Raw genomic sequence first — 27,087 nt, 5'->3', positions numbered from 1 at the left:
TATCCCGAACCTGCAATGATCAGCCTCAATGAAGATGCTTTGAGTCTACAAATTTTCAGGAAAAGGGCACTGACATGGTCACGAGGATAACTTACATAAGGGAAAGGGGTGTAAGGGAAGGTCTCCACCTATAAATGGATCAAAGACGATGGACTCTTCTGTCTGTAAAAGGAGATATGGTCCATGCTTATGAAGCCATTAAAGATTTGGGTCAAGGATACCCTTACAGCCCAGTTTTGTGAAGTGGAAGCTTGGAACAAATGGAAGAAAGTTCCACTTCACCCTGTGGTTAGTAAGTATTCTGGAATTCATTATTCCAATAGCTGGTGATGATAACCTTAAAAAAAAAAAAAAAAGGCAGCAAGATTTTAAGTAGATTTATTCTTAATGATTTATGAAGGAGGACCCCCTTCCCCAAGACAGAATTCTTCCTGTGTCCTGACTCAGACAGGAAGAACCACAGATTTACTATGATGGGCTTAATTCTCCAAGCCCATGATTTTTCTATCTTGTTTTTCTCCCTACATCATGCCTAGTAGCCATTATCCGATTTCAATCAAAGAGAGCATTGGAGTTGAGGGGTGGGATGGAAGACACATTTTGGTGTTTCTACTTCGTGTAAGCTCAGATAAAAGAGTTTGGATTTGGGTGAGGGAAGGTGGTACATGCTGGGGTGAGGAGTTTTGGGGGGAGGCTAAAGCAGCTCTCAGCAGCTTAACAGTTGTGTCTGTGTTTTGATTACCACAGTGTGCCTTGTTGGGTAATGAGGAAACATGGCATAAAGCAGTGGCTCTTAATCATTTGGGGTCATAGATCCCTACGAAAATTCTGGACTCTGTCTCCAAAAAATGTACAAATGCACACACTCACATTTTGTATATAATTTCAGGAGGTACCAGACCCCTTGAAGTATATCCTTCGTCCCTGGATAGGAAATCTTGATAGGCAGCAACTCTGTATCTGAAGTTAGTTGGTCTAGATATTTTCCTAGCCCTCCTGCTGCTAAGAGCTGTAAACTGGACTGGGTCACTGTGAACCTGAGCTTTCTCAGAAAGTGAGGGAGCAGAGCTTCCTAAAAGGCCCTTTCCGGTACCATTGTCCTATGACAGCAGTGAGAAGAGAAGATAGCACATAAAGGAAGGATTGTTATAAACAACTCTTTTTTTTTTTCTTGTTTTTTTTTTTTTTAATTTAAAGATTGAGAAAGATTTCTAATTATTGCTTGATTGGATGAAAGAAATCAAAATATGATCCAAAATTATTGTTTGTCTTAGACTCTGAAATTGAGAGACAAATCAACGAACTTGAGAACGGACGTGAAATTTTGAATGAAACTCGCTCATTTGACTGCAAGCTGGGGTGAGTTTGCATTGACAAGCGTCTTGCACACAGGTGGGTGGGGCTCCAGTCTGGGTTCACTTCACACCTGCCACGTGACCTTGAAGCAAGTACCTCACTCCTCTGCACTAAAGCTTTCCTCACTAGTACAGTGAAGAAAATACTGTACGCCACAGGATATTATACCCTGAAGGGCTGGTAAGAGGTTAAAACCGAACTAGACTTGTGCATAAATACTTCCAGTATAGCTTCCAGTTTACCACGTTGTGGCCAGAATTTTTACTTCCTTAAATTTTATCAGACTTAAGCTCTACCAGTTCAAGCTAGAGGTAAAGAAAGCATAGAGGTGGTTATAGAGTTACCCTTTTATGTTTGTTTTGATAACTTTGACTCTAATATTCTGACTCTGAATTTTGAGGATTTTGTGCTTTTAGCAGAAAACTGAAAGAAGCTCAAAAGACTAGAGTTTGAGCTGGTTAGAAGCCAGAAACATTGAAGCAATTTCTTCTCTTTAAAAAAAAAATCATTCTGAATATTTCTTTTGCATTAATATTTTTTGATGTAGTCATGTGAATATCTCTCCAAGGTCGAAGAGCTTGAATTTGCCTGTGTCCCTTATTGGTAGGGGAAACTTCCCTTTGCACATATGCTGGGCAATGCTGCATGCTATGTTTGCTTAACGTTTTCCTGTTTAACTATCATAGGTGCACCATCCCGATGAGGGACAAAGAAGGAAAACAAGACTACAGGTGGTTATTCCTCTTGTCAAAATACCATTATGTTTTTGGGTTTGGGGCAAATTTCAAATCCACTTGCAGAGTAACATAATGACCTGGATAGTGTTTAGAAACCACTTTCTGTTTGTATTGTTGCATGACGGAAAGCCTAGACTTCCTATTTTACATGTATCCTGAGAGAAAGAATGTTTTCTTGGTTTGGTAACTTCAGAGTGCCTTCAGCTGTTGGAAGACATTGTTGACTCACTCCTACATGAGAGTTGTTATAATTGAGCTAAGAAAGGGCCTAGAATATTTATATTCAGTTACAAATTCGGTAACACACTAAACATCCTTGAGAGGAAAGAAAAAAGAGATGCACATGTTAATGCCATTTCCCTTCACACCTCGGGTGATACTATTTAATCAATAAATTAAACAAGTTGGACTTACTATGAGATCTAGAAGTAAAGCAAATAATAAGAATAGGCTTAAAGTAAATTAAGCCTTTTGTTTGTTCCCCATTGAGTTTTGCAGATTGTAAAGAAGGAAGTTATAAGCAACAAAGTTGTTGAGATTAGCCCATGGTTCAGGTTCCTTTGCAAAGCGCAGCTCTTGCTGTCACTGAGGAACAAATGTAGCATTGTGATGTAGGAAAGAAGCTTCTAAATCCTTAGTGTGAACCTCCCCTGAAGGGCTCCTCTTGAGTGTCAAAGTCAAGACTCTTTTAATCACTATAATCTTCTAGGTTCAGTTTGTTCTTCCCAAGAACATCTTTGGTCTCCAGTGTTGCCCCCCTACTCCTTTTATGCTGCTTTCTCACTCAGCATGGAATAAACAGGCAGGATTCAGGAACCCTCCCTTTGGTGTTCTCATGCCCTCAGAAGTCAGACTGATTCACAGCACAGATTCGGAATTGAGGTGATGGGTTGTTTGTACATCTCATCTCTCACCTTGGTGCTACCATTTGTTCTGCATTATCCTGCTTTTGCGTAAGCCCTTTGACAAGTAGAAGTGGAAAGGAAATGTTAGATGCTGGAATGGAGCAGAGGGAAAGTCGTTACATGCAGTGGGACAGCAGAGAGTTCCCATGTACTCCTTGGTATATACCAGATGCTGCACCTCCCCCTCACAGCACCCCTAATAACATCTTGCACTGCTGTGTGATTTGCATGTATTACCCAAGAAATGTTGAAAACTCAAACTAAACGCGTGTATCACAAACATGCCACAAAGAGTGTGGTACATTTGTTACAATCGAACTGAAATTGAGATTTTATTATTGACTGAAGTCCATAATTTACATCAGGGCTCACGCTTTATATTGTACATTCTGGAAGTTTTGACCAAATGGATGATGACACGCATCTTCCATTACAGTGTCATAGGCAGTAGTATACCTGTCTTAAAAAGCCCCTGTGCTCCACTTACTCATCCTTCTCTCTTTGACTCTATAGTTTTAAGGCAAAATCTATTTATTCCACTTCTCAAGAAAGAAAGTTTTCATTTTCTTTGACTTTTCATTTATTTTCACAAATACTGCTAAGAATGGTAAGAATTTTTAAATGAGGAAAAGTCATTTTTCTACCTAATAAGTAAATTGTTCTCATTTGGTCCTAATTTTCCCAGCCTATGTCTTTGTGAATATATACTTTATCCACGGTTATAAATCTCAGTGTAGCATCAACCCTGTGTTATACCTTTTTCACTCACCATAGTTTATAAGCACGGAGGGGGCAGGTCTGGTGATCGATCGCCTGACCTGCTGTGTACACTTGTACAAAGACTCATTCCTGAGAAACAGGAAGAATTGATATTCTGGGACATTAGAAAATATTTGGACTTTTTTATATTTTTATTTTTTAGATTTTATTTATTGAGAGAGAGTGCATGAACAAGCATGAGTGTGGGTGGGGGGTGGTAGAAGGAGAGGGACAAGCAAACTCCCTGTTGAGTAGGGAGTCTAACACGGAGCTCAGTCCTAGGACCCTGAGATCATGACCTAAGCCCAAGTCAGACACTTTACCAGCTGAGCCACCCAGGCTGCCTAGAAAATATTTGGAATTTAAATGTGACATCTAGAGACAAAACTTTCATATCAAGGATAGGGTTTTGTTTTTTTTTTTTTTTTTCCTATTAAACCTAATTCTTCTGAGTCATACCCCATATTCCCTCTCTGCCTAGGTTTATGCCCGAACCCAACCTGCCTCCCTTGCTGCTCTATGACACTGCGTCTTTGCCTCCTGGCGCAGACCCACAGCAAGTGATCAACATTGACAGGATTCGGGAGCAGCTCCCTGAGCTCCCCAGTGAGACCCGGGAGCAGCTCGTTCAACAGTATGGGATGCTACCAGAACACAGCTTCACCATACTGGTAGGTATTGATCAGAGGCTCAGACAGCCCCAGCTCAGCAGTTTGGGTGCTGCTCCACGTGAGCTCTGAGTAGAGAAGGCAGGTGCTTCAGGTTGTACTATAGATGCTTCGGAGAAGCAGCAGCTGTGATAACCTTTGCTCACTACCCTTTATGGTAAATACTCCTCATGGAACCAGAACATGAAGCAGAGTCTCATGTCAGTCATTTCTTGTGTGCAGAAGTGAACAGCTGTTCACAGCAGCCATGGAGGCTTCTGGAAGACAGTCCAAATGCTATGGATGAATGTTTTCCCATGTGTCTGCAGGACAAGAGAAAATCAATGTATAGGGCTTCTAGATGTCTAGCAGTATTGAACCATGACAGGGTCTGGCAGGAAGTTCGGTTCTCAAAAGCCAGCCAGCTGTTTCTCCAACTGTAGAAGAAAAACATTTATTCCGCACAAAATGTTGAAAACTCTGACTAAAAGTACCGGTCCTTTGAGGCTTGAGGATGCATCTTAAGGGGCCGTTAGAGAATCTGACACCACTGAGACCTGCTTAGGGATTTTCCATTCTTTTCAAAGCTGCTCAGGGCTTTGCAGTTCTCTTTGTCATGGCAGCTTTAAAGTGCTGCAGCATCAGTGAGGGTAGGGTTTTGTCACAGTTGTCTTCTGCTTGTCTGTTAGGGAGGAAGTAGAAAGTTTTGCTGCTGCGTGTTTCAGGGACTGGGTGAATGTTGCACTTATCTTCTGGAGCAGCAGAGTCTGTGCACACTCTGGGTTTTTTATTTTAATTGATTAATAATGACTGTATAGGGATGTGAGAACGTACATACTGATATACTTCAGTGACAGCAGCCCTGCCATTGCTGGTCCACGGTCAGCAAGCAAATATTTGTAGAATGAAAGATTTTCTCTTTATAAATCAGCTAATGGGAAAACTCTCCAGAGAGTGTCCTGTGAAAACTCCTCTTCCTACCAGTAATGATGAGGCATGTGCAGATGTGTTTTCATACTGCCTCCTATGGGCTGCCGTCACACCTAGTCATATCTGTCTGATGGTTACATGGCTAGATTTTAATCCTTTCTTAGTATGACTTGTTCAGCACTTGGCAGGCAAGCACTGTGTCACCCTCTAGCTCGCCGTCCCTCAGCATGGGCTGGCACAGCAGCAGCAGCGCTTAACACCAAATCTTCGACTGTGCGAGTCAGTCATCATTTCGGACAGAACACCTTTTAACCTGAAGCCTCTTATGACTCCAGCATTTTCCCTAGGCTGATTTAACCCAACTGAGTTTTCATCCTATCTATCTTCCCTATGTCTGATGAATTTCCAGCCCACTGGAAATAAATCCCAAACTGAATTCTCAATGCTAAATTCCAGTCCTGCATTTGAGAACTGCCAGATTACACAGGGGTTGGAGGGCCTGGGACAGAGCCTGCTGGGACTTAGCTTCCAAATTGAGAGTTACCTGCCTTCATTTGGCCTTCCACCAGGTGAACAGGACAGCAAGTGAAGAAAACCCAGGTTTCTTGGCAATTTCTTTGCTCATGACTGTGATTTCAGAAAAGAATCCACTAAATATGATGTTAAAAGCTCTTCTTTGTATATTAACTTTTCTTCGCAAGAGAGGCAAACAGACCTTTGAACAACTCCTCTCAAGAATATGGCTATTTCTCTCCAAGGCACTGTCTGTAAACATATGCTCCCTTCAGAGAGCATATCTCTAGCACTGTCACACTTGGCCTCCAACAAGCATATGAGTGATGGTGGGGAGCATCTGTGTCCTCAAGGAAAGCCAGTCCTCTGAGGGCAAGGACATTCTCATGCTCGTGTTTGTGTCCCAGGCACCCTCACGTGTCCTTCACAGGAGGCCTTGCATAAATGTTTGCCGAGGGTGCCCCATGAGTGGGTCATGGTTTAAGGTCCTGTTGAGGGGAACCTGTCTTTCTTCTGTTCAGTCCACGACTTTTATTTTGCATCTCCTGTGTAGCAGGTACTCAGGGACAAAGATTTGGGGGAAAAAAAGTTTCTTTGCTTTCCAAGAGTTTATTTATATACATAGACACACATGATGCAGCTAACCAGCCCCTGGGTCAGATTGCAAGAGATAGATGCATAATGTGTGATGGGAACCCAAGGAGGCAGTGATTACCTTGATTGGGATGAAAGGGAAAAACTAAAAGAAGGAGGTGATTTTTGAGTCAGTTTTGAAGGGACTTACCTTTTAATATCTTAAAAAATACGCTTATTTTTATAGCTTGAAGGTAATGTATTAGGTACAAAAAATTGTGTGTGTGTGTGTGTGTGTGTGTGTGTGTTTTAAAGGGCTAGTACTTGGATTTTCAAGGATGAGTGGAAAGACAATTTAATAGCAGTGGAAAGAGAGTGATTCAGACAAATTGTTTTCCTGAAAGTGGGCATCCTCAGCTCTTTACGACTTTGTAATCATTGAAAGCTGAGTTACTGAGACCTGAAAATGATATATTCATGTTTTTTCCTGCCTTCATCAGGAACACAACAGATTGCTGAGAAGGGCAGATGCACAAATCTAATGAACCATCTTTCAATTTAAAGAGTGCCCAGGAGTATTCATTAAATAAATAGCAGTGGTGGAGGTGTGCTTTGCAGAGCCTTGATTCCATGCTCTGTACCTTCAGATTGCTTATTCAGTTAAGCATTTAAGCACATATCCACCCTCACACACATGCCTCACCCACAAATAAGAAACACTTCAGAATTTAACTCTAGTCTTTATCTGGTCATTTATTCTGTGGTAAGCACTGGCTTATGATTTATGCTTGATATTTACAGAACTCTAATATTTTAGCATCTGCAACAGTGTCTGGTACATAGTAGGCATTCAGTGAATGTTCAGTGAATGGACAGACAAATGATACTGTTACAATACTCATGAAAGTCCTAGAAGCAGCAGCCTTTCTGATAAAAGCATCCATGTTTCTAAAGGTCATATCCATAAACTGCTCTTGATTCCCTAGCAAATCATGGGATGATACCAGTCTCACTGAACTCTGGGTGAGAAGGACCTGGATCACCACTTTAACCATCCCTCTGTACTGTGTCCAGATGCAAGCCACTTGGCCTCTCTGACTCTTGTTTTCTGAACTGGTCCTTTTATGATATTAAATCCAGTCTACATCCTGGTTTCTCTCTTAAACCCTCCTGACAGTCCCCTCCCAACAGAAAACCTGTAGTACTGTTTTTTCCTCTGGTCACGTTAAAAGTATCTTGCTCCATCTGAAACTTCAACCTATTTAGTTCACTTTGCTTCCCTTTCTTATGTCAAATTGCCTTGATTGCTGACCTCATTTATAAGGATTAAGGAATAGAAATGTAGAAACTGAGATCCAGGTATTAGGATCCTGAAAAATGAGAGGTTCTAATAGCATAGCAAGTCCTTCTCTGAGTTAGTATATCCCAAGAGTAATTATGAGAATGATGTAGATGATATGCATGTGCATTTTTCTTAGCAGATAATCCCAGGGCGATGTCTTAGGAAGAGATATCCCCACAGGTATCTGCCTTACCTGACTCAGAATGCAAACAAATTGTAGTCATTTGCTTAAGCAGGACAAGAAAATCGCTGTTCCCTGACAGCAGGTTCTGCAGTTTATAGCAGGTCACTTTGTTGTGAAGTAGGCTCCAGGCCCAGCATGGAGCCTAATGGGGGGGCGGGGGGGCCCTTGAACTCTCAACCACTCTGAAATCAAGAGTCACATACTGAACCAACTGAGCCACCCAGACACCCCACGGGTCACTTTTTAATTTACCCTTACAACAGCTCTCTGATAAATATTGTTGTTCTCCCCGTTTTATGGATAAGGAAACATAAACTGTGGTAGAGTGTAAGACATTGAGTAACTTAGCCAAGCCTCTGGGAGGCCAGGTTCAGTGGTCTGAAGTGACTTCAGGGCCCACGCTTTATTTACATGTCCAAGGTCTGCTGCCTGCCCACACATGTAATGTGCCACAATTCCAAACAGCAATGATGGTTCAAGTTCATTGCTGTTTTAGATCACTTGACAGAGAAAATAGAGTTTTTACTTTTGTTAATTCTAATGTTTCATACAGTCCCACTAATGCTTCGTGAAACAGCCACAGACCATTGGTTCATTTAAAACTTCTGACCACTCTGCTTGGTTTTTAAGATGTCAGACTGCCTCATAAATAAAGAAGTAGTGCGCTCTCCTAAATTTAGTGAAAATCCATCAACTCCAATGAGAAACAGAAATTCTATCCATTTTCCAAGTAGAAAATTTAAGTCACAAAAAAGAGATGTCAGCTCTCCTCTGCAACTTTATTTTCCTTCTCAAACTTGCTGCCTCAGGTTCTTGGCTCCTTCTGAATGAATCATTGAAAAGGTCTCCGCAGAGGGCAGAATGGGGGGGTGGGTTGGTGAGGTTTGTGGGATAATTTTGCCTGTTGCCTCATGTCACGCAGTCCCGTACACGGTAGGCACATGGTAAGGACCAGGTACGAGCTCGCAGGGCGGCTGGCCGTGTACAAATTCAGTAGATGGAAAGATGTGAGTCTGATCAAGATTTCAGCGGAGGAATGGCGTAGCATTCCCAATTCAGTGTTTCTTGAGGGCCTGCTGTACTCACCACGGCTCCCTGTGCTGTTTTCAGGTTAAAGAGCTTTATCTTTTCCATGTCGCTTTTAACTCTCCCAAGTAGCCCTGCAGGGCAATGGGTTGAAACACAGAGAGAGAGACAGTCTTGATTTCAGATCTCACCTCTGACACCTGGGAGCCGGGAGGGCTCTGCACAGGTAACTGGCACTGTTATCCTCCCCAGCTGAAAGAAGGAAGGGAATGATTCACTTCCCCCTGAAGATGAGTGACACAGCAGAATCCTCACTGAATCTAAATACAGCCAAGCAGACTCCCTGGAATGAGTTGCTGGGGACAAGAGCACTGGCCCCAAATAGCCGCTAACACATTGAGAGCTGTGCAAGCGAACTTTTAAGAAAACTCCAGCATGGCCCCAGTGAGACTGTAGGAAAATGTGATTGTGAACCTCTAGATTAGTGGCCCGTGCTGCCATACAGGTCTGTCTGTCCTTGTATTCAACCTCAAGATGTGTAGTCTCATTTTAGCAACTTCATTTTCTCCAGATGCTTTTTCTCCATTTGAAGTCATATTCCTTTGTTTCTGACACCATGAAAAAGGGTACGATGTCTCCAGGGAGAGAGGCAGGAAAAATATGACTAGGGTTGATTGTTAAATGGGTTGTTTTCCGAAGAGTTTTGCTTTGAGTTTCTAGTAACCGAGATATGGCTTGGTTTTCGTTTTGGATCAACTATCTATAAAATAATTTCCCATGATAAATATCTGTATACCAGTAGGTAATAGTACTTTAAAACTAATAGTTTAAAAAGGCATCTGGAACTATAGTGACCAGTTTTAGACTGTTTAGGTGTACTGAGGAGTGCAGCCCTGGCCTTCTAACTACTGCTGAAGGAAAATCCATTTGGTCAGCATCGTCGCTCACCATATTTCAGCTCCATGTAATTTTCGAAATTGATTTTATTCTTCGTTTTATAAAATTGCACCCAGTGTTTGCCAGCTTACGGGTGCTTTTATAGTTACTCTGTGCACTAGAAACATAACCGATATTTTGTTCTGGTAAAACTGAATAAAAGATGCATCTTCTAACTTTACTCCTGAAAAACCAACAATTCGTTTATTTCAGATGCAAGTGACAGAGGACTTTCAGAGATGAGTGTTTTGAACTCAGATTTATTTGACCCCCTCAGGGACCTGCCCATTGGAGCAAAAGTGCAGGGAGGAGTGAAGTCCTGAGTGCCCAGCCTTGGGGATTCACAGGGACTCTCTTCATCTATCCTAAAGCTGGGTTTCCTATTTATGAAATGATTTCCTTTTGGGGACAATTAAAATACACTATTTCAGGTTTCAGTCAGATCTTGGAACAAATGAGCAAACACTGCCTGGAAGCTTTGTTGCTATTTTTAACAGCAGCCAGAAAGCTGCTGTTGACCAACACAGGTTTCCTCTTTGTGGGGCCCATTCGACAATGGTGGCTTTAGGCACATTGAAAATGTGATTATGATCAGAATTGATTTCTTGACAGCATACTATCTGTGGCCCATTCTTGAAGATATGGTTTTCTAATTACGCCAGTCTGCTGTCAACTTTTATTACTTGAATTATTTGGATTTTGTTTATCCCAAGAAAGTCTTATTGCCAAATTGGATTCTGCTCATCCTGCCTAGAGCTCATGTATCTCGGAGAATGTAAACTCATTTTCACATAAGTCCAAGCCAAACGTAGGTGTGAACCCTCTCTGAGTGGAACCATTATCCTGAGTTAAACTCAGACGTATACTTCCCAACTTTGCTAGGAACAAAGCACAAGTGAAATTCTTGGGACCAGAGTTTTGCTCAGAATTTAGGGGCTTCCAGGCCCACTGGGAACATGACCCAGGACCAAAATAGGACTGTAGACTTTTCTAGTTGTGTATTTTCTGAGACCGACTAGAGAATCTGTCTTGGTGTTTCTGGGTCGATTTCCAAACTTCTCCAGATTTCCATACACTTCAAAGTGGCCATGATGGCTCAGGATTCTGGCTTCCTCCTGACATACTCCAGTGAAAGTAAGGTTTCCTATCCTAGTCTCACACCACCAATTAACTACCTTTAGTTTTTCCCCCACTGACGACTCCACTGGATGAGTCTTTCTCCCCACCCCTCCCCCACTGTAAGATTTCCGCAGCTATTTCTTGTTTCCATGAAAAGCAGAGGGAAGGCTCACTCATATCATCGATCCAAGCCTCCACCCTACTGAATGTGTCAGTCCTTAATCTTGCCATAACTTCTGCTTTCTTTCCCTAGAACCGCCACACACAGTCTAATTTCCATTTCCATCCCAACACTAGCATTCAATGTTATTTTTAGGGCCACTTTTCACAAAGGTGGTGGGTCTGCATTCTGTTTTTCTCACTTTGTAAGCATGACCAAATCCATAGGAATTAAGAGGGAACCACAGTGTCCCCACCGATATACAGACGCTGGGCCCTCTTACAGTGTTGGCAGAAATGCTCAGTCGCTGCTCACCCCGGCACCCCTGCCAGGTGCCAGATAGTTCCTATCTGTACCTCCACAGGATGAGATGTCATGACCTGTGAGCCCCTCACCTAGTTGAAGCCACAATTGTTCAGTCCACAGAGGCAGGGTCTGCCGTGCAGTCAGCTACTCCCACCACAGGAATGGTCTGCCCAGTTAGGTATAAACTGGTGCACGAAGTCCCCAGATCAAAAAAGTTAGTAGGCAGTAAGATGCAGTATGCTTGGTACCAGAACTATGTGAGCAATTATGGGAGTGGTCTTCTAATGTCAGAAGGTGCCTCAGAATTGGGCAGTGTCTTGTTTGAGGCGTACTCACTGTAACTTCTGTGAGGAGAGGTGTGGAAGGGATGCAGAAGAGAGCCCAGGGAACTCTGGCCACCCTCCTGTCCCCCAGGAGCTCTGTACAGCTCGGGGCAGAGGGTGAGGGTGTGTGTGTGTATGTGTATGTGTGCGCGCGCGCGCGCACTGCCTTCCTGATATGGGAGCAGGTGTGTGTCCCGCCACAGCAGAGTGTGCCAGGTGGTATAGGTGTATGTTGGCAGAGGGAGAAAGAGAACCTGCCATTTTCTCCTAATTTCTAAGTTAATTGCTAAGGGCCTTTGCAACATTTTTAATATGTGAAGAACCTTTGAACAGCTGGCAGGTACCAAATAAAATAATGGGAGTGGTGGGAAAGTGCATTCTTCTAATGAGCTAGTTGCTTCACATTGTGCCTGGCACTGGTAGGTGCTCAGTCTCAGTCCCCGGGAAGGCAGGAACATGATATTTTTTCAGCAGAGGCAGTGTAACATGGAGATTAAGAGCACAGACCACAGAGGTTCAAATCTCCGTTCTACTGCTTTCTTGCTGTGTAACTTCAAGCAAGTTAATGCCTCGGTGTCCTCATCTGTAAGAGAGAGTTCTACTAGTATCCGTTAATAGTTGTCATTAGGAATAAAATGAGTGAATATAGAGACCACTTAGAATAGTGCCCCTCACCTATTGTTGTTGTTAAAAAGTGTTGGTAGCATCAGCAGGAGCAGCAGCCACGTGAAGCTCCCCGCTAGGGCTGGCTGCCCTTCTCTGTGTCTAAGGGCCATTCTGGAAATAGTCCTGAAAGCTTTTTAACTAGCCCCGGATTGCTAATCTGGGGTTCCTTAGCTGCCAGGTCACTCCCTGCCGCATAATCAGCTGTTCCTCAACTTGTACTCTGTGGGCTTTTTCTTCTCTGGGGCTGCCACTGGGCAGCTGTCTCTCTCAGGTTTCATTCTCCTTCTAAATATAGTCCAGCTAATTTCTGCCCTCTCATCAGGTTCAAAGGGCGTGGGACTTAGAACGGGAATGGTGGTTGAGAAATCAGCCTTCATCCTATTCCAACTTCTAGTCTTCCGACGTTTTGTCATCCCCGAGGGTAGAACTTAAAAGACAGCTTTACAAAAAGACAGTAGAATGCGAAAAGATACTGCTTCTGGGAACTGATGCAAGGGTAGATCGGGGTTCCTTCCCAGACCAGGCTGCGAAGTGAGGTGATCCCTGTGCCTTGCCTCACACCTGCATTGACCGACTGACAGATCCATTTGCAGCGGAGGGTTCTTATTAGCGTCTAAGGGGCTGTCCTGGCATTGGCTCTGGTGTAATTGAATGCTCCGGGGAAATTTGATTAAAATGTGAAAAGGATGCTTCCCGGTCATAGAGCTGTATAGGGTGTCCGGTGTGACACCAAGGACGGGCCCAGTTGTCACTGCTGTGCTAGCTGTGGCTGAAGGAACAATTAGTGTGACATTTGGCCGGGCGACTTGAGGCGCTGTGTAGCTATGGTGTCAGCTCTGTCTGACGTAGGATAGGTTAGTGCTGAGCCAGACACTTGCATGTTGTTGCCTTTGAGAAGGAAGTTAGGGGTTCCCTGATGCAGTGGCCTTCTTGCGTCGCTCTTACTATGGTTTTTAGGTAAGGGAGTCACCAGCCCAGTGTTTTCCTGAGAAAACCAGATGGCTGCACTGCCATGTTCACCAGGGACTTGTGATATTTGTGCCGAGCTTATTAGCAGTTGCTGATCTCATAGAAAAACTAAGAAAACCTTATCTAGAATGCTGTGGGTTTTTTTCCTTGAAACGTGGGGTTCTGATCTAAAGAGCCAGAGTGGGCAGCCGAAGCATGACTTTGTATTGATCCGTCATGCTCTGGTCGGCAGCAGCTCGGCCGTCTGCAGCCCTGCTGCTCGCAGCTCACCCCATCCCCATCGCAGATTCTCCTGTGCGCTTGCAGTTGCGTGCTGAAACCGCGCATCCCCCAGCGAAGAACGGTTCCAGCTCGGAGAGGCTTCATCACAGCCCTGACACAAAAAGACAAACAGAAATCTGACTTGCCATGTTATCCATCCAATAAAAAAACCACCCAAGGGTAGGAGAATAGATATTCATCACGTCCCAGCAACTCAGCCAAGCCTGGGAGTTCAAGCGCAATATTTCTGGGTGGATTTAGAAAACCTTCCCTTGGCAAAGCAAAGAGTTCTCGTTCTGACAGCTCTTTTCACCAGTGGGCCGGCCTGTCTGGGTTAGAACAAAGGGACTTCTGCTTGTCTGATTTGGGCCAGATAGCGGTTTTCTCCTTCCCCAGAGGTTTGCGGAAGTTTGAATACTTTTCCATAAGTGAAGCAGAACCTCTTCGTTCTGCCTGCATTTGCCTTTATCTGCAGTCAAGCCTTGGCTGCTGAGGTGGCCTTTGCCCTGGTTTAGCATGAGCAGAATAGTAACGTTGGCTTGAAAAGAGATTCAAGAGATGATTATGGGATTATTTCAGTAGGCTTGTCACCAGAGAATTTATCTGTTACAAAGGGCACGTAGATTATTTTTTATTATGGAATTTAGCAACCGTATGCCTTTGTGTATTTTACAGCATCTATAACAGCTGAACTTTCAGAGCACTTTTGTTAGTATGTCTTGCTTCTTCCCAGTATCTTATTTTTCCAAAAGTTCCTTTGCTTAACGAAGGTTTTCTGAAAGGGGCAAGGGTGAGAGCCTTACTCATAGTATAAAGTTAAAAAGATTATTTCAAAGAAAGCATGGTTTGGTTTGAATTGCAGCAGGTAAGGGAAATCTACTAAACATGTGTTCCCTCTGCATTTGGAAGTTTTGGCTTCTTACATGTGAGAAGCACATGTTTTCATTTTTCTTATTGGAAAACAAAGGATGGACTTAGCCAAATTTTTTGGTTCTGCCAAACTGAAATGAGCTGGCAGTTAGCTGGCAGTTAAGGCACTTGATGAGTGCCTTGGGGTTACTCTTAGGCATGATTGTGGCAGTTCTGATATTTAAAGGTGAACATGGCATGATACAGAAGGAGCATTCACTTGTGATTTTCTTAAAAATGCACATGGCAATGGCAGGCATCGATTCCATCCACAGGTACTTACCACATAGCTGCCATGGCCCAGCACTGACTTAGCTCTAGTTGTAGAGTGAACAGGACAGAGTGACCCCGCCTGCCAGAGCTGACACTTCAGAGGGGAAGACAGTAGAATCTTCTTCAAGTCCCTTTGATGACTATTTTCACAGAGCAGGAGGATAGGCAGGGATACGCTGTATTGGCTCAGAAGACCTGGAAGCCACTGCTGCCTCCATTGGTCGTGTGGTCTGAGTGGATCACATGTGCCTGAGTTCTTTCTCATTTTGAAAACATTTGAAAACCATTTCTGTCACTTCTTGGGACGATGTGAAGATAAATACAGTTATGATCCACTTTTGATGTTTTTTAGAGATAGAATATTCTCTTTTCCTTCTTGATTTGCTTCCTCTCCTGCCTTCTTACTCTCGCAATCCTGGGGACTTCCAGCAGAGGAGAGACCTGCAATGAGAAAGGACAGTCAACTCAGGCCAAACATCGTGGGCCAGAGGATAAAGGATGCAGCTCGAGGGTAAAGGTCATAGGGCACACAAGGCTGACGATGAGAGGGCCGGTGAGTTTGGGTGAGAGTGGGCATCACCCTTCTCTGGTTCAGCAAGTCAGCTTCTCTGAAATATGTTCATTCCTGTGAGAAAATGCTAGATTAGAAAAATGCACAGTGACAGTAGTAGAAGTTGAATACTTGCTGTTTACTGAAAGTGATCAGAATCTCCTGGTGCCATTTGTGTTTAAGAAAGTTCAAGTAGATGTCCCAGAGGAGGCAGAGGGTGATGGTTTCAGATTTGCCTTCAGAATGCTGAGCTTTCATTTTTTGGTGTGTGTGTGTGTGTGTGTGTGTGTGTGTATTTTATTTTATTTTTTTTTTTCTTAACAGAATGAAGTTGGCCTACTGGAGTTCTTCCAGAATGTGATAAAAGAAACTAGGGCAGAGCCAAAAAAAGTAACTAGTTGGATCCTCAACAATTTTCTGGGTTTTTTAAAGCAACAGAACCTTGCTGTCAATGAGAGGTGAGTGGGGTCTGGGAATTCTTTCTTCCTTTATGATGAACTCTGTGTCCAGAAACAGTTGATGTAGGGCAGGGCCAGTGTTTTGTTCTCCCTCTTGCCGCTCAGGATCTCCTGACAAGACACACACACCCCCTGTGAATTCCAAATTCTAAAGCTGTCCTCTATCGTATCTGAAATTTCATTTATTTGTTCAAATCTTTGTCCATGCTGTCCTTTGTATTGCGCTGGAGCTGTGGGCCTAAAGATGAGTAAGACAAGAGAATACAAGCTGGGGGGGGGGGGGGGGGGGATATAGGCCTGTAAGAAAACAGGCAGTCACCTAAGTGTGATCCTGTTAGGCCAGAGGTGCAGGGGGTGCCCTCAATGGACACAAAGTGGGCCTGACCCAAAGCCTGAAGGTGAACAAGGTTTCCCTCAGAAGGGGATGCTGGAGGTAGGCTCTGAAGACTAGTGGGAGCTGCCAGGTAATGAGAGGGGCAAGGGCATTCCAGGCAAGAGAGTAGCCATTGGACACTCAGAGGCAAGCAGGTGTATAGGATCAGAAAACCCAGAAACTCTGGGGTGCCAAGGAGGCAAGCAAGAAAGCTCAGGAGAAAGCCACAGAGGCCACCATGCCCTTCTGTCAGCAGCTCTCAAAGCCATAGATCTCCGGTCCACTCCAGTGTCACTTTGAGGGAGTAGAGTTGGAGGAACAGACTAGAAGCAAGGAGCCTGTTGCTGGAGTGCCAGTGAGAAATGCCAAGGGCCTGAGCCGAGGTAAATGGGGACCAATTATCTCACATTGCACAACTTCCAGTTCTTACTTGGACAGTGGAGTGAAATGAAGGGCAGCGTTTTTCAGTCTAGCGAGAGGTAGAGGGGGAGGAATAAGTTCACAGGGACGGGGTGGGGCAGAATGCCATGTTCCATTTTGGACGTGCTGAGTTGGGCTGCCCGTAGGACAGACGTCCCCCTCATGGGGATACCCAGAAGGCAGGCAGATATATGATCTACCGCTGACAAGAGCTATCTGGGAGGTATCAATCCTAGAGTTCTCATTTGTTCATTATTCAGCACATGTTTATTTAGACTCCACTCTGTGCAAAGCACTGTGCTAAACATGGGGAAGACCAGTCAGCACAACAGATGTAGTCTCTCCTCTCAGAGCTGACAGTCTAGAAGCTGGTGATTTAAAAGCAGTGAGCTCAGGTGCTCTGAGAAGGAGAAGGTAACAACTAAGCAAAGGCCTGAGGGAAGGATGAGTAAGGTTAGGCAGGCAAAATCCAAGAGGTAAAAGTGTTCCAGGATAGGGAATGGCATGTGTAAAAATCTTGAGGTGAGTCTGGGCATCACATATCTGGGAACAGAAGTACATAGTCCAGTAGAGGTGGAACTTGGACTTAGGGGCTTAAAGATAGTTATTGAAGTTGTTGAAACAGAAGAGAATCCGGGAGGCTGTGGCCTCATAGGGTGGCTGAGGAAGGAGCTAGAGATCCTCTAGACTCTAAGTGAGAAGCGTGGGCAGAGAAGACGGCAGAGGAAAAGAAATGGCAGAGAAGAGGAAATCTAGGACAGAGTGTCACAGAAGCCAAAGGAAAGGAAAGTTTGCAGAAGGGAAGAGTAAGCAGCAGATTGAAGTATAGGGAGTGAAGGAGAGAGAGAGGATGAGGAACCCTGGGCAGACAACCGGGCCCTGCCCGGCTAGGTCCCAGAGGGAAGTGGAACCCCATGGCAGCAGGTGTGCCATTGTCTCCGCAGCATCCCATGGCCGTGGAGAGTGGAGGAGGGGGACAAACGTACATTGGTACATGATTCCAAAACATTGTTGGCTCAGAGAAGGTCACGTTGTACAGTGCCAACTTCACTTTCAGCCTTTTCAGTGTGTATATGCTGCAGTAATGCAGCCAGTTGGCCACAAGTTCACTGCCTTACTTGGCTCCTCACCAGCAGTGACCTTGGACAAGTTCCCCTCCCTGACCCTCCATTTCTTCACTATAAAACAAAAATGGCAATACCTGCCTCTGAAGGTTTTTGAGCAGAAAATACACAGTGCCTGGCACGTAGCAGGCCCTCGGTGTTCCCTTCTCTTTGCCTGGTTGGTATTTTAAGTACCAAAACAATAGCCACCCTCAGCCCCCTAAACTGCTTTGGCATCTGTTGCCTCTCTGTTTTTCATTCCTGACCTTTTAGGATTGACTTCTCTTCAGAAACTCCACTCTTTACACATAAAATATTGTGGCCATTCAGCAAAGGCTGGAGCCATCTAGAAAAGTTTATGGAGGAGAGACAACTATACCAAAGCCTTAAAGAATGGAGAGGATTTGGTGAGGCCGAGGTGTGGGCAACACCTGTAGAGAGCCAAGGCTGGGAATGACAATGGACTATATGTTTTTAGACCAAGGAGGAACATAACTTGTAGGAGCAGAGGGTGGGAAATGGCAGGAAAGCACAGCTGACTGTATGATTGAAGCAGGGCTGGAGAATGAGGATGTGGAAGGGTCATAGGGGAGGATAGCCACAAATCCAGTAAATGCAGTAGTGCGCAACTCTGTGCAGTGCATGTGGTAGGACAAGGAGGACCCCATCCTGCCCTCACAGAGCTCGCCATCTCCTGGGGAGGACTAGACTCATGTGTCAGTATTTTAATCCGAAGCAGAAGGGGGTGCTTCTGTTGTAGACACAGTACGATGGGAGCAAAGAAGAGGGAAACTCATGTTGGCCAGAAGAAGCCAGGAAGGCTCCATGATGTGGTTTGAGCTTTTGGAGGAGTTGTAAATCTGATCTTTAAATTTATGGTTTTCCGTGTCATTGGCTATGATTGATGATGTTGGCCTACAGTCACTGAATTTTAGTCTTGGCAGAGACCTCAGACAACTTCCGGTTCAACTCTCTCCTTTAGCAAACGAGGAAGTCTAGGCCCTGATTAGTAAGGGGACATACCTCAGGTTGCACAACCCCTGAGACCAGGAACCAAGTCCCCTGACTTTCAGACTAGCATCTTTAGATGTCAGTCTGAAATTACAGGGTTTACTTATCAACCACGTTGGTAGCTGCTACAGGTGCCGAGGCTGATAAATGAGCTTGTTGAGTGAACTTGGAGTTCCTCGTCTTTACCCAAACAATTCATAAGCACCAGAGTTTTAAGAACCCAAAGGGTACCCAATTCTGAATAAACATCTATGGAGTTGTTCGAAAAGCAGGTAAAGAGGGAGTTTACGTAACAGTTAATAATTCTGTTACACAATTTATATAGAACAAGAACTGAGGATCCAAAAGCAAGCTGTAGTATAGCTCTCTTCCTACACAGTCCATAGAACCATTGTTAGCTGGACTGGAGACACCAGCCTCGCCTTGGAACAAACATTAATTAATGAACATCGTCAGCCGCTGCAGCGAACATTTTCAAAGCTTAGAACGGCAGTAGCTATGGAGCTAGCAGTAGTCTTACGATAACACTGACAGGGAACACTCTAGAGGTCAAATTGGCAAGAACTGATTTTGCAAATTAGCATTCATCTTTAAAGACCTGTCAGAAGACTGGTGTTTAAAGGGTCCAACCAGAAAAGCTCTTGTTGAACTTGGCTCTTCAATTATTTGGAGCATAGGTTCGAAAGTTGTTTTTCTGCTAACTCATTCTAAATTGCTATTAATAACAGGTTTGATTGAGTTAAGAAAGTGGAAATTACAGATCCCTTGACCAAGCGTTTCATGGTGAAATCAGGCAAGGGCCACTGCCCAGTTGTCCAGTCCAGTCAAGTACCCCCAACTTCTAGGTCAGCCAAGGAGCAGCAGTTCCTGAGGTGCTAGCAAACCAGGGCAGGCCTTTGAGCCAAGAGTGCCTGACGGTGAAGGAAGAGAAGTCCAGTGTGACATGCGGGGACAAGAGTGGGGCTGCAGGGTTTGGAGCCTGTTAAAGATCATTCTGCAGCCCCTGAGCGAACAGTGGTTATTATCTCATAAACCAAAACAGAAACTGTGTAACAGAGACCACATGTGGCCCACAAAGCCTTAAGGATTTGGCCTCTGGCACTTCCCTGAAGAAGTTTGCTGACCCCTTGTTTAGAACATGTTTGGTGAGAGGCAGTTGAATCCAGTGGTAGAGAGAACTGGACCCTGAGGAAGCAGTGGCCGTCTTGGGAACAGATGTGCTTCCGTCCTCTGCCGGCCTGAGGCAGAGGCAGATAATCATATGGAAAAGAACGCTGGCTCCTCCTCATTAGGCCAGGAGTGCACAAGGGACGATCAAGGATAAAGAAGAGAATGTGGAGGTCCAAGGAAAGGGGTTTTCACAAGAGCCTTTAAATGTAGCCCAGGATTGGGGTGCAGCATAATGGGGAAAAGTTGTTATGCTTCGCAAGAGCAAAGGGGATGTGATTTTTTTTTTTTTTTTTTAAAGAGAACAGCTTCCGGAGAGGGCTAAAGTTAGTATCCAAATGGCTGTGCTTACAAGGGTAGATAGTAGCTACTGGTGCTGGATGTTTATTGGTAAAGGTGGGGTAAGAAACCAGGCAGAAGCAAGTGACTCCAAGATCACTTGCAGACATTTTCAAGGGAGGGAAGATCTGAGCATTCGTGAAGGTGCATGATTAAAGCCCCAGGAGAGAGGAAACAGACATGCAAGTGGGATCCATAAGAGTGGAAAGTCATGGAACTAAAAGCATGAGTCGAGGGGTTTGTTTGATGGAAGAAGAGGAAGAGGGCACACTAGAAAATTCTGAGTCTTGCAACAGCTGATGACCTTATGAGGTGAGAGGTGAGGGCATGTGCCAAGAAGGAGACCGTCTGGAACAGGTGCTTGGGTTGGGGCACCCAGTAGGGGTGCAGGGAAGCCATCAGGATGGACACAAGGATTATTGAGCTCCAAGAGACACCTGGTGTCCAGGGCCCACTTAACAGAAGCAGAACAGGCCGACTTTGGGCCAGAAATGAGTGTGGGGATTGAGATGAGCCACACATTTCTGAGATGAGGGGAAGGGGCTGGGTGTGTGTGTGGCTGTACAGATGGCAGTGTCTGCTGGGGATGGATGGAGTCGTGATCCCAAAAGAGCTCTAGGTGGCTGGAGGAAGTTGGCAGATGGGGAAGATCCCTCTGTACATGCATGGGCCTCCGGGGATTGGAGGCTGGCACGCAAAGCTTAAGCCTTTCACTGTCAGATTCTTCTTTAGTGGAGACACATTCACTGTCGCAGAACCAGCATTATCTGACAGCAGCAAATCCATAGCTTGTGCTTCGGCTGCCATTATGTTGCAGATCTGCAGTTTGTTTATTTAACTGATGAGTGGGGTCTTCTACCCTCAGCATGTCAGGTACTGATCTTTGGTTAGCCCTGACATTTCTAAATTTAATGTATGCCATATACCGGATAGCTGTCCCTGTTGGGAAGAGCTCTGTGACACCAATATTACTGACTATGTGTCAAGCATTTGTGGGGACAGAAAGGTGAGTGAGAAATCTCCTGTGCTGGTAGGTCAGTGGAAATATTTTATAGCGTACATTGATGACCTAACTAGTGAATTAAGGTCATTAGATGAAAGGCAAAGTATTTTTAGTTATGTTCTATTTCTGTTCTTCTCTGTCTCCACATCCCTGATATCAACTCATGTGGGAGAAGGGACCTTTTCTTTTCTGCATGCTCTAGAAATCCAGTTCAACGTCAGTGCTTATTATGGGCTCTACATACTGTCTGCACTCTAATTAGCCACTGTATTTTCTAGGATTGCAGAACACCCAAGGAACCTTTATTTTTCAAACAACCTGACTCTTTATTACTTGTCAGTAATGTGGAAGGTTGGGAAAGGGGTTTATCGGTTTTTTTTCCAGCTCTCTGCCCTTCTTCCTGTTGAGATTTAATCAGAGTGGTTCACAGATGTTCCAAATACCAACTTAATAACACCAGATAGTCTCCAAACTTATTTTCCTCTCAGAATTACCTCTTATCCATACTTTGGGATAAACCAAGACTTTAAGGATGATGGTGTGTCTTTGTGTGTCAGCTGCTTTGAATGAACAGTCGTAATGAGGTTTCACTGTACTTGAACCAGAGTCCAGTAAGTCAGAGCTGGTGAAACTTGCACTCACTGGGTTTGGAATTCACAGAAACTGGATGAAGGTTATGTGGCAGTTTCCTTTTTACTATCTAAGAGCTTACAAAGAAATTAATTGTGATGGATGAGAACTAAGGCATAAACAGAAGGTGTTTTCACTTGGCATTAGACATTTCAGAAGCTTTCATTCACACTAATGTGCTATTTATAAGTCATTCCTATCTATTTAAAACTAGTCCCCTAATGGCCCCAGATAAACAGCATTTTATTAGTCTAGTTGCTGTATTTAAAAGTAGCAAAATTGCATATCTTTTAAAAAATAGTGTCTAATTCAGTGTTGTCTTTTCACTCATCTAGGTACTCCCCCCATGCAAACACACTCCTACCCCTGAATGTGAATCAGTGACACTTTGGGTTTGGTTGCTCCTTTTTTTTTTTTTTTTTTTAAATCATGGGATCTTGGAAAATAAGTCACATCCTAGAAACGTGGATATGATGAATTCTGGGCCCTTCCGTTGGTTGTAAGCCTGGAGAGAACAGTGTCTGTGCAGATGCCCATGAGGAGAGTTAAGGACGGGGATGGCAGTTATCCCACTCCCTTAAAGAAAAGCTCTTACAATTAAAAAGAATTTATATTTGCATAAAAACACTCAGAAAAGTAGCTTTGTTAGCTCTTTTGTTTGAAGTAATTTTTAGGCTGATCTTGCAGTTGAAAATATTTAATTACTGGGTTGTTTTGTTTTTGTTTTTTTTTTCTTGTCATGGTTCATGAATTTTGCAGCCACTCCTTTTCCTGACTAATTAAACTGAGCAGTTGTCTGTTGCTACAACTTCTGCCAAACAGCCATTATTGTTGAGTAGTAAAATAAAGAAAAACAACACTAGTCACCGAAATTTGTTATATCCTAAAATACAAAATAAATAAATAAAATAGAGCCCAATTGGCATATTAGTTCCATTCCTGGGTGTGGGTTTAATTATTTAAACCTACAAAATCAAGTGCTCTGCTTCTGACTAACCATAAATGGGTATGCTGACAGTGTGAAATGTACATTTATTTTCTCTCCTTTTGGGGGCTGCTAGTCCTGTCACACCTTCTGCGCTGGCTGAGCTTCTCAACTTGCTGGACAGAAAAGCAATCTCTTCATCAGCAGCTAAACAGGTATGTATGTCCACACTTCCTAAAGTTTCTGACTGCTCTGCTCTCCCAATAAATGTTGTATGCCAATTGCCATCACTAAGTGAATTTCATAATTGAAGAATTAAATGCTTGCATGTGCTGTTTTTCTACTGAAAAGGTAGAAACATTTCATTTAGCAAAGGGAAAAAAGCTGGTATGTGCAGTCTAGGTTATATGCTTCTCATCTTCCTAACCAGGGGAGTAGTTACTGCTTGGTTTTGCCTGGAATGTTTTCCAAACACGTATTTATGTGAAAGTCAGGACTGCAGCTTGTGGGGGCGTCAGAGCATGTGCACGGCCCCTGCACCCTCAAAGCTAAGACGGGGGGCAGCTTTGGTGGCGCTCCCTGACCCTCTGGTCCTCCTCCATCCTCCACAGCCTCGCAGCCAGTGCTAGGGGCTTACTGCTCTTCGTTGCCTGATTGCCCCCTAAAATTCAGTCTCCTGGCAAGGAGGATAAGGTCATTCGACAGATACAGTGTCCTCCTCTTGTGCAGTGTCTGTACACTGAGAAAAACAGCAGTGGCTTCAGAGGTGGCCTCTGCTTCATCTCCCTCCACCTGAGAGTCGGAGGTGGGCAAGAGACTTTGGAATCCAGAAAACTCTTAGAAACAAGTACCCAAGGGATAAAGAACACCAAGCCGGCTGCCTGATCTCAGCTTTGGATATTGAAGCCATCAGTGCTTCAGCCAGAAACGTAACGTGCCTTTAATGGTGCCTTTTGCATTTAATATTTATGCACATCAACAGTAGTGACTGGTACGAAGTGAGGCTTTGGAAAAGCAGCTGCTTTTGGCTAATTATAAGGCACTATGGAGTGTGAACCCAGCTCTGCACAGTGAAACTGGAGACAGAACGAACAAAGGTTCTGTTTACCCGCCACCCAGTGAGGCTGTCGGTTGCAGGGACCTTGGCACATGTAGGAGAGGATTTTGGTTGCTTGGATGTCAGAATACAAATGTTTATGACAGTGCTCGGCAGTAACAGAAACAGTAGATGGCCTGAGGGCAGAAGAAAGCTCTCTCTATATATACATAAGAGTAAATGAATTGTAGCATTTGAAATGAAAGGGGAAAAAAATTTCTCTTTCTCACTCATCCTGCCCCACCAGGGAGTGGGAGGAGACAGGGAAGGATGGACAGAGGGAGGGAGAGAGGAAGGAAGGAAGGAAGGAAGGAAGGAAGGAAGGAAGGGAGGGAGGGAGGGAGGGAGGGAGGGAGGGAGGGAGGGAGGGATAAAGTATTAGAAATAGGGTTTGATTGTCCTAAGGTGTTAGAGTTTTTTATTTTTATTTTTATTGTTTTAAAAGATTTTATTTATTTATTCATGAGAAACACAGAGAGAAAGAGAGAGAGAGAGAGAGGCAGAGACACAGGCAGAGGGAGAAGCAGGCTCCATGCAGGGAGCCCGACATGGGACTCGATCCCGGGTCTTCAGGATCAGGCCCTGGGCTGAAAGACGGCGCTAAACCACTGAGCCACCAGGGCTGCCCAGGTGTTAGAGTTTTTTAAAAAGAAATTTCAAACTAGAGGGAACTCACTGGTATGCTAGGTTGTTTCTAGTTTTGTTTCTGAAGTATTGCTTTCAGTTTAGTTATGATTCTGTGACACAAAGAGAAATTATCTTTAAAATTTTTTTTTAATTTTAATTTTTTAAAAGATTTTTATTTATTTGAGAAAGTAAGACAGAGAGCATGTATGCAGAAGCATAAGGGAAGGGCAGAGGGAGAAGCTGACTCCCTACCAAGCAGGGAGGCTGATGTGGGGCTTGATCCCGGGAACCTAGAGTCACGACCTGAGCCAAAGGCAGACACTTAATCAACTGAGCCACCCAGGCACCCCAAAAGAGAAATTGTCTTAACAGCTGGCAAAAGGCATTCAGCTGTCCCTTTTTCTGTGGATAAAATAGTGCTGTGGGTTGTCTGGGGCTCTGAATGTCAGGTGAAAGAATGTGGGAAAAAAGAAATATGAGGGATGCCTGGGTGGCTCAGCGGTTGAGCCTCTACCTTTGACTCAGGGTATGATCCCAGAATCCTGGGATCGAGTCCCACATCGGGCTTCCTGCATGGAACCTGCTGCTCCCTCTGCCTATGTCTCTCTCTCTCTCTCTCTGTGTCTCTCATGAATAAATAAATCTTTAAAAAAAAATCTGAGATTGCACCTCTGAAGTCCCATATGTGTTATGTGTATATGGGGTTTTTTGTTATCTCTAAAATAAAAGCTCTTTCTACTGTAAAAAAAAAAAAAAAAAAAAAAAAAGGGAAGGAAGGAGGAAGGAAGCCTAGTAGAGTGAATATGATTGGTTCAATGGGAAGAAATGGAAAATGCTAGGTAATTAATGCTGACAGCTGGTTCAGATATAGCTAGGGCCACCTTTGGGTTCTATCAACTTCCAGCATGTTCAAAGGAAGCGGGATGAATCCTGGCTGCTGTGAGGTAATCTAACTAAAATTAAAGTCTGATTAGAAAGGTGTTCGATGTATGCCGGCATAAATCTCCTGTATACACTATTCCCTTGGGAGTTTTGCTTTTTTAACTTTTCTACTTTGTTTCCTGTTTTTAAGAAAATCACTTACTGATTTTCTGGTGGAAAAAAAAGTCTTATTCATTATAAAGAATTTAGCGCAGAAAACTACAAACATCTTCAGATCCTACCACCTTGAAAGCACTACCATTAATACCGGGTGAACACCATCCCAGGTATCCTTCACGCACGTGTAATTAGAAGAATAGATTGATGAGATGGACAAGACACGAGGTTAGAAATGAAGACGTTAGAAAGTAAGAGGTTATAGTCTGTTTTTTTTTTTTTTAGTTTATTTCTTTATGAAGTGGACAGTTCATTGTTTTTAGTATATTCACAAAGCTGTGCAGCCATCACTACTGTCTAATTCCAGAACATTCTCATCACATCGAAAAATAAGCCGTTAGCAGTCACTCCCCACTAACTCCATTCCCTCGGTTACCACTAATCTACTTTCTGTCTCTTTGGATTTGCTGACCATTTGATGTAAATGAACTTCTACAACATGTAGCCCTTTATGTCTGGCCTCTTTACTTAATGTGATACTTTCAAAATCCATCCATATTGTAGCTCATGCCAGTACTTCATTTCTATTTTAGGCTAAAGAATATTCCATTGTAAATAGATGCCACATTTTGTCTATCCATTAGTCAGTAAATGGACATTTGAGTTGTTTCTAGCTTTTGGTTCTTTTTTTTTTTTTTTTAAGATTTTATTTATTTATTTATTCATGAAAGACACAGAGAGAGGCAGAGGGAGAAGCAGGCTTCACAGGCTTCACACAGGCAGCCTGATGTGGGACTCGATCCCAGGACTTCAGGATCACGCCCTGGGCCGAAGGCAGGTGCTCAACCACTCAGCCACCTGGGCATCCCTAGTTTTTGGCTCTTATGAAGATGCTGCTTTGAACATTTGTGTTCAGATGTTTTGGTTTGAGCATATGTTTTCAAGGTTCTTGGGTATAGAGAATGGAATTTCTGGGTCATATGGTAATTATACATTGAACGTTTTGAGGAGCTGCCCATTTTCCAAACTGGCTGCACCTACCACTAACATTCCCACCAGCAATGTACGAGAGTTCCAGTTTCCCCATATCCTCGCCATCCTAGTAGGTATAAAGTGTATCTCACTGTGGACTTGATTTGCATTTCCCTAATGACTAACTACATTGAGCATCTTTTTGTGTCTTTTATAGTGTACTCTTCTTAAAAGAAAAACGTTACAGTTAATTTTTACTAAATTTAACAAAAGAATCCAAGTAGGCCTTGGGTTTGAGAAACCCTGTGAGCCAGAGGGTACTCAAGCAGAGCAGAAAAATTCTCTGCTTCCACTCCTTATAGGTGTTTCCCTCTGACAGAACTGGAAGAGGTTCCAGTAGTGATTAGATGACCAGGAGATGAGGAAAAAAGTTGACCAAGTAACTGGCTCCTAAGGATGACACATTCATAGAAAGAATCAT

General features: G+C 43.8%; 1 protein-coding gene across 2 annotated transcripts in view; it reads left to right on the top strand.

Annotated features, from left to right (window-relative positions):
* GATB (glutamyl-tRNA amidotransferase subunit B) overlaps window positions 1-27,087 on the top strand; it is a 107,499-nt gene that overhangs the window by 47,272 nt on the left and 33,140 nt on the right. For both annotated transcript variants that reach the window (XM_077846363.1, XM_077846362.1), the window contains exons 7-11: window positions 1,275-1,359; window positions 2,043-2,087; window positions 4,239-4,428; window positions 15,769-15,902; window positions 23,010-23,088. In XM_077846363.1, the coding sequence (XP_077702489.1) occupies window positions 1,275-1,359; window positions 2,043-2,087; window positions 4,239-4,428; window positions 15,769-15,902; window positions 23,010-23,088 (533 nt within the window). The remainder of the gene's footprint in view (window positions 1-1,274; window positions 1,360-2,042; window positions 2,088-4,238; window positions 4,429-15,768; window positions 15,903-23,009; window positions 23,089-27,087) is intronic.

This window comes from Canis aureus, chromosome 13 (assembly GCF_053574225.1).
Source record: "Canis aureus isolate CA01 chromosome 13, VMU_Caureus_v.1.0, whole genome shotgun sequence".
Taxonomy (NCBI): Eukaryota; Metazoa; Chordata; class Mammalia; order Carnivora; family Canidae; genus Canis; species Canis aureus.
The sequence above is the reverse complement of the archived record's forward strand: the minus strand, read 5'-3'. Positions and strand labels throughout refer to the sequence as shown.